The 7,045-nt window shown below is 32.5% G+C and overlaps 2 protein-coding genes across 4 annotated transcripts; one reads left to right on the top strand and one right to left on the bottom strand.

Annotated features, from left to right (window-relative positions):
- The first annotated feature begins 1,423 nt into the window (after positions 1-1,423).
- On the top strand, positions 1,424-3,456 carry LOC118039034 (6-phosphogluconate dehydrogenase, decarboxylating 2). Of its 3 annotated transcripts, none has more exons than XM_073408439.1 (3): positions 1,424-1,551; positions 1,654-1,704; positions 2,366-3,456. In XM_073408439.1, exons 1-3 carry the CDS (start codon positions 1,507-1,509, stop codon positions 3,392-3,394), a joined length of 1,125 nt encoding a protein of 374 aa, XP_073264540.1. In that variant the 5' UTR covers positions 1,424-1,506; the 3' UTR covers positions 3,395-3,456. The 3 variants fall into 3 exon arrangements, with proteins under 3 accessions (XP_073264540.1, XP_034901490.1, XP_073264541.1); XM_035045599.2 differs by having other exon boundaries at positions 1,448-1,551; positions 2,383-3,456; XM_073408440.1 differs by lacking the exon at positions 1,424-1,551 and having other exon boundaries at positions 1,583-1,704; positions 2,314-3,456.
- Positions 3,457-5,051: 1,595 nt separating this feature from the next.
- LOC118039007 (phenolic glucoside malonyltransferase 1) lies at positions 5,052-6,482 on the bottom strand. The gene has a single exon (XM_073408898.1). It carries the CDS (start codon positions 6,480-6,482, stop codon positions 5,052-5,054), a length of 1,431 nt encoding a protein of 476 aa, XP_073264999.1.
- Positions 6,483-7,045: the final 563 nt, after the last annotated feature.

The raw sequence follows: 7,045 nt of genomic DNA, 5'->3' as shown, positions 1-7,045 counted from the left end.
ATTAAATAAATAATAATCAAAAGAACATGGATCAAATCTGAAGAAAAAACAAATTAAAGAACTGCTTTAAAAATTTTAAGGGTCAGGTGCGAATCGAGAAGGAGAGAGAAAAGAAAAAAAAAAACATCTTCGATACCAAACCAGTGGTCTGTCGGCCAAATGTGCTGCTCAAGTTTATATTTTGAATGACTAAATTACTCCTAAATCAACTTGATTATAAAAAAAAAAAAAAAAAAAAAAACATAATGAAAATACAAAAAAGCTCCTATTGTGCTTACAAAAGAAAAAAAAGATGAATAAGCATCTAGAAGCAAGATTAACAATTTTTGTTTTTTAGGGCTTTGAAGTCATTTTACTATGCAAAAATTATATGAGAAAATCGATTTACCTTGATCAATTTTATATAACTAATTGATTATAATGAAAAGATTAACTGGTAGGTCAAACTTTAATAATGTAAAGGAAAATTTATCATTACATTTTTTATATGAAATAATAATTTGTGTTTGTGTGCATAGTAACTTTGCTAAGAGACTTAGTATTTTTGTTAATTTATTTTAATGATATTTTTATAATAATTGATGATAAAAAGATAATAATATATGTGTTGTATTATAAATCAGCCCATTAACCCAAAAATGTATAATTGGATGGGATTTAATACTTCCATGGCAATGATATAATATTTATGATCTATACTTCCATGCAAAAAGAGTGATCAATAACTTCTTAATGAGATATCAATCTTAATCTCCTTTTAATTCTTTGTATTTTTTTGCATTAAATTCTTAGTGGTAAAATTAATAGAACAAATCGCACTTTTACTACTAAATTATATTTATTATGATGCAATTATTGTATATAAACAAGCTTTATATTGAGTAAAAGAAATTTAAAATACTTAATTGGCAACCACCAATAATTATTAAAAGGTTATTTTAAATATAGAAACAAATATAAAATAAAAAAAATATTTATACTCATAAAAATATATTTAACTAACCATAAAATAACCTTTTCAATTCTCTCTTTTATTTCTCTTTTCTCGTTATATTTATCTCTCTCATGTTAAATAAGTATTGATAATTATTCTTTGATAAAATTTCTCCGTCCACAACATGACTTGTGTCATATGGTTGAGGGAAAAATCAATTTTCTTTCCATTATAAATTCCATTCAACCTCTTAAAAATTTAAAAATTAAGTAAAAATCCCAAGTTCTAATTTGTTTCCTTTGAGATAAACTCAAGACATTTCTTTAAAAAAAAAATGCCAACTTAAATTAATGACATTCTTCTCGATTCAAGCCTGTTCTTTCGAAATAAAAGAAACCAACCATGGGCACTTAAAGATAGGTAGGCCCATCAGTCACCCCTTCTAAAAATTGGGCTCATGATATGGAAAAGGTAGCAAAATAAAAGGCAACGGTCACCAACTCCCATTTCCTACCAACCAATTAGAGAATACTATGGGTGGCCAAATTTGACCCGCTTATTAATTCAGACAAATGAAGAGCAGATCATCATCAAGTCTTTTTTGTTATTTCCACCCGGTAAGCAATTTCTACTCTTATGTACCTTCCCTTCTTTCTTTCTGTTTTTAACATTATTGTTGTCAACTATCAACTAATTTCTCTTGTCTTTTCGATTCCCAGATCTTTGATTTTCCTGGGTTTTCCTTAATTTCTCCTGAATCCATTTCCAAGGTGCGTACTTTTTTTGTTTGCTTTATGACAAAGATGGTACTTTCTTAGTATATTCTTGTCTTGTAATTATATATTTTTTTTGCTTTAGAGATCTGAGTGGAGAATATAATTGTCAGGATTTAGTTTATAACAATTCCTATTAGCTTCCAAGTTTGGCTTTTGATTTTTTAATGTTTTCTGAGATTTATTAAGGAATTGATGATCTGGGATTTGCAGATCTCTGCATGATCTTGCTAGTGAATTTGGTTTTGTTGTGATCATAGTACAGTTTGAAAAGTCAAAGTTTTTAATGATTTCTTTGATGAACTTGTGAAATTCTTGATCAGATTCTTGTTGAACAGCTTCGTTGGTTCTTCTCATTTTTTAAAAGTTGATTACTTTCAAATTAAACGGATTGATCCATTGTTTTTTTCTAATCATGGCCTTCTGAGTAACAGGTCGAATTAAGTTTCATTTGAAAATCTTACCGTCATTTGTTTTGATCTTTAACTTTAGGCCTCGCAATATGTTCCAAAATTGAAAGGAATGTGAAAGAAATATGTTTGCTAGCATTTATTTTAACAATCCAAACTCTTTATTTATTTATTTATTTATATTTTTTTTGCCAAGATTCTTGAATTGCTTTTAGCGTTTCACAAACTTTTGGAATTTATCTCATTAGAGAGATCATATTGTCAGGCTAACTATGGCTGCTGCCACAAAGCCAACAAGAATAGGCCTCGCTGGTCTGGCTGTCATGGGCCAGAATCTGGCCCTTAATATTGCGGAGAAAGGCTTCCCCATTTCGGTTTATAATCGGTCTACCTCCAAAGTTGATGAGACTGTTGAGAGGGCTAAAAAAGAGGGAGATCTTCCCTTATATGGCTTCCATGATCCTGAATCTTTTGTGAAGTCAATCCAAAAGCCTCGAGTGATAATTATGCTTGTCAAGGCAGGGTCACCTGTTGATCAAACCATAAAGACTCTTTCTGCCTACTTGGAGAAGGGAGATTGTATCATTGATGGTGGAAATGAGTGGTATGAGAACACTGAGAGGAGAGAAAAGGCTATGGCTGAATTGGGCTTGCTCTACCTTGGAATGGGAGTTTCAGGTGGTGAAGAGGGTGCACGTAATGGACCTTCAATGATGCCTGGAGGTTCCTTTGAGGCTTTCAAGTACATTGAAGACATTCTTCTTAAAGTGGCAGCTCAAGTTCCTGATAGTGGCCCGTGCGTGACTTACATCGGCAAAGGCGGTTCTGGTAATTTTGTCAAGATGGTTCATAATGGAATTGAATATGGCGATATGCAATTGATTGCTGAAGCTTATGATGTACTAAAATCAGTTGGAAAGTTGTCAAATGAAGAACTCCATAGTGTTTTTGCAGAATGGAACAAGGGTGAGCTTCTTAGCTTCTTGATTGAAATCACTGCAGATATATTTGGAATTAAAGATGATAAGGGGGAAGGATATCTGGTTGACAAGGTTTTGGACAAAACTGGCATGAAGGGTACAGGTAAATGGACTGTGCAGCAAGCTGCTGATCTATCCGTAGCAGCTCCTACAATTGCATCTTCTTTGGATGCAAGGTTCCTCAGTGGTTTGAAGGAGGAACGCGTTGAGGCTGCTAAAGTCTTCAAAGCAGGTGGTTTTGGGGATATTTTAACTGGCCAAGTGGTGGATAAGAAGCAGTTGATTGGGATATTTTAACTAAAGTCTTCAAGTATTTTGTAGATTAACTTTTTTTATAAAAAAAATAATTATTGATAGTATGTCCTAATGTTGTGTTAATATTTGAAAGCATTGAAATGTTAATTGTTTGTCTTAGGAACATCTCAGATATGCTAGGAGCAATAACCTATTATTATGATTCCTTTAGTAATTCTTGGTAGTGATTATGAATATTGTGATATATTTTTTTTATTATTATTGTAAATAATAGAATTTATATTTTCATATAATGGAATCTCAATGTTTGTTTTAGTACATATGTAAGAGTTAACTTAAGTTTTATTAATTTTAATGCTTACAATTTCTAAGGTGTAAAAGTCATTTTTCTAAATTCATTTGCAAATGCCTTTGTTGCTAAAACAACATTTGTGATTATGCTTGAAGGGTGATGAAAATTATGGTTGAGATGAAGTTTTGTTGATGAGATATAATCTCATATGGTTGGATCAAGAATTGAGTATTGATATGTGTTTGGTTGCATATGTTGACACTTGAGAATGTTCTTTTTTAGAAGAGATTCTGCGATAAAGATTTAAAAAACCTTAAAGGAGTATAACCATATTATTTTAGGTTATGAAATTTGAATCGAATTACAAGAAAAAAAAAAGGAATTTATGAAGATTTTTATATACTTGATTATATATTGGAAATGAGGATAAAGTTCTTGAAAGTTCAAGAGTTATTATATTGCTTCAACTAAATATATTTTTGTTTATGTTACCTTTATCATTTTTATCCTAAAAATTATAACCAAACACTGCCTTAAAAAAAATAATAAAAATAGAATTACTTGAGGACTTTCATTTAATGCCGAGTTCTCTTCGAAGTCTTCTTGCATGTTGATAGAGGTAAAACTTTTACAAGTTGTTAATACTTCTATATTTACAAATGTATTTTGTACATCCATTTTCACAGGGTAAAACAATTAATGCTTTTATAATTATTATTCGTTAAGTTACTTTATAATTTGAAAAAAATAATTATAGCATTGATTATGTATTGATATTTATATTAAATAAAACAAAATAATATTTTGAACAGTAATTATACTTCTATATTATTAAATATATATAACCTGGTTGGAGTTCCTCTAGCCCAATACATTATATTTAACCATATCATCATATGTGGGTATTTTAAAATATTTATCTAAAAAAATATATTTTCTACATGAGTTACTCTAAGGTTTTAAGAAAGCATTACGAAGAGCTATAGAGTAGCACCTGCTATTGGATGATAAACCTATCTGGCTACAGATGCTGGAACATGGCCAGATATGGCCACTACATTATGATTAAGCTAACCATCATGGCATGGGTCTGTTGGCAAGGAAAGCAGAGCCTGAATTATGATTAAGAGTGCAAAACTTTATAGCATTATTCGACTAAAATGCCTCAAGGTTGTTGTAACTTTACACAAACAAGTTACATTACATTCATTAGCACAATAAATTAAGACCTCAGAGATCCACTTTTTATTATACTCCCTCATTTTTTTGAAAAAAAATAATCATAAGAAAATACATAATCAAACTCTTGCAACAGATTAGGGACTGAAATTTGACTTACTGAATCTGTCGACGCCCAGTGAGAAAATCTTTGAAGCTTTATTGAGAATTGAATCATAATTTGAAGAACTATTTTGAGATTTGTGCAAAATTTTTGAGGTCGTTAACAAAGAACGAAACTAAATTTTCCATTTCATGCCTCTTCAAGGCCAAACCAATCTCAACACCACCATTTCCCTCTCTACTCCTTGCCAAAGAAATAACTCCTCCCCTAGCATTTCCTGTAAACTCCACTTTGTTGGGTCTTCCCCATCCAAAATCCCAGCTGTAATCCTCAAATCGGGTGGATCCAGTAACCCCAATGATTTCTGCACCCGGTTCTATAGAAGCCAGTTCAAGTAGTCTCTCCTTAGCTCCTTCAAAAAGTCCCTTCTCTAGCCCTTTTATCATGCCACTAATCCTCTCTGCTATCATTGCAACCCCGCATTCCTCCATGGAAACTCCTGCCTTGATAACAATGTGTTGGCTGCTAATACAGTTACCAATATAATTTTGTGGAATCGGAGGGTCTAATCTGCCCCTACAATCTGCTGAGAATATAAAGTAAATCTTTCTATTATTATCCCCTCCTCTGGCTTTCACCATGCAAACTACTGTATAAGCACATGTAAGTACAAAAGTTGACATGTAGTCCAGTTGTTTTGTTGGTTTTAGCTCTTCTTTATGGACCTTTTCCAACTGGGACGATATTGTTTCCCTTAAGATCTCTATGTCTTCACGAGTCAACTGAAATGTGGCTCGAACTACGTCAGGTGACACTGCCATGTTTGACACCAACTTCAAGCTTCGAGAGTCGGACTTTATATCCGACCTGGTCAGTGCTAACCATTGGTTCAAGAAGATCATTTCAAGTCCATGTGCATCCTTGATAACTCCCCTGTCCAAAAATGGGGTTAGCTCACTAGGTAACGAAGGTTGTTGATCATTTTCTAGGTGTTTGCATATATAGGCCCATGCCTTGATGAAAGTTGTAGCAGATTTCCCATCAAGAATTCCATGATGACAAACGATGCTAATAGAAAACCCTTTGTTAGGAAACAATGTTATTTGCAAAGCGATCACTGAAGCTTTAGTGTCAGATGTTGGTAGCTCAGGGATATATGGAAACGATTCGATTGCTTGCCGAGTTTCATTCCCTGAGAGATGACTGAGGTCTGCATTTGACTCGGCTATCGTGAGTGAAATTGCATCATTTAGAGTGTATAAGAGGATGGGTTTTTGGGAGTTTTCTGGCCACACTAGGTGGCCAGCAAGTGGGAGAAAATGGAATAGTGCTTGGGAGAGTGATTTTTTTAGCCTGGGGAGGATTACTAAATTGAAGAAGGTAGGACTTGACTCGGTGAGCTCATAAAATATAATTTGCTGAGCTGGAGGAAATTTGAACCAAGCAATGTCTAGGAAAGTGAGAGGGAGAGAGAAGTTGGTGACTGACTCGGGTGAGTTGCAGGCCGGGGCAACTTGGCAGAGCTCTAGTACTTTAACAGAATCTTGAGGAGCCATGAAATATATAGAAGCTAGACGTGATGAGTTGAGAACTCCAAAAAAATTTCACAATCTTTTATAGTGTGTTGTAGCATTTTATTACTAGTAAGAGTTACAATTAAGGTGAGATAAATGCATGCATTAAGTTCATATTAAAAACAAGAGTTACATAATAATATTAACATAACTAGAATTTGTATGTTATCTCTATATTTATAAACCATTCAATTAGCTTGCAATGGATGTTAGAATGTTTCCAAATTTTAACAAATTTGTAAACACTCTAATTGGATTCTGTTATTACACTAACGTAGTGAAGTTATTGAGCAATTTTTTAAATTTATTAATCTTTTTCTTAGAATTAGTCTTCTTATATAAATGTAACTCATAATTACTTAATTATACTTGAATGCTAAAACCTCTTGAACACTCTTTTTCAACAAGAACTAACTTCTTGCAATGGATTTCATGTACTCTTAACATACAAATATTAATCAATGCTATCAAATTAATAAAATGTTTCGAAGTATTTTCTTACCTATAAATTAGACTTGTAGGATATTATTTTATTTGCATCCTTC

This window comes from Populus alba, chromosome 4 (assembly GCF_005239225.2).
Source record: "Populus alba chromosome 4, ASM523922v2, whole genome shotgun sequence".
Classification (NCBI taxonomy): domain Eukaryota; kingdom Viridiplantae; phylum Streptophyta; class Magnoliopsida; order Malpighiales; family Salicaceae; genus Populus; species Populus alba.
This window is presented reverse-complemented; position numbering and strand designations above follow the sequence as displayed.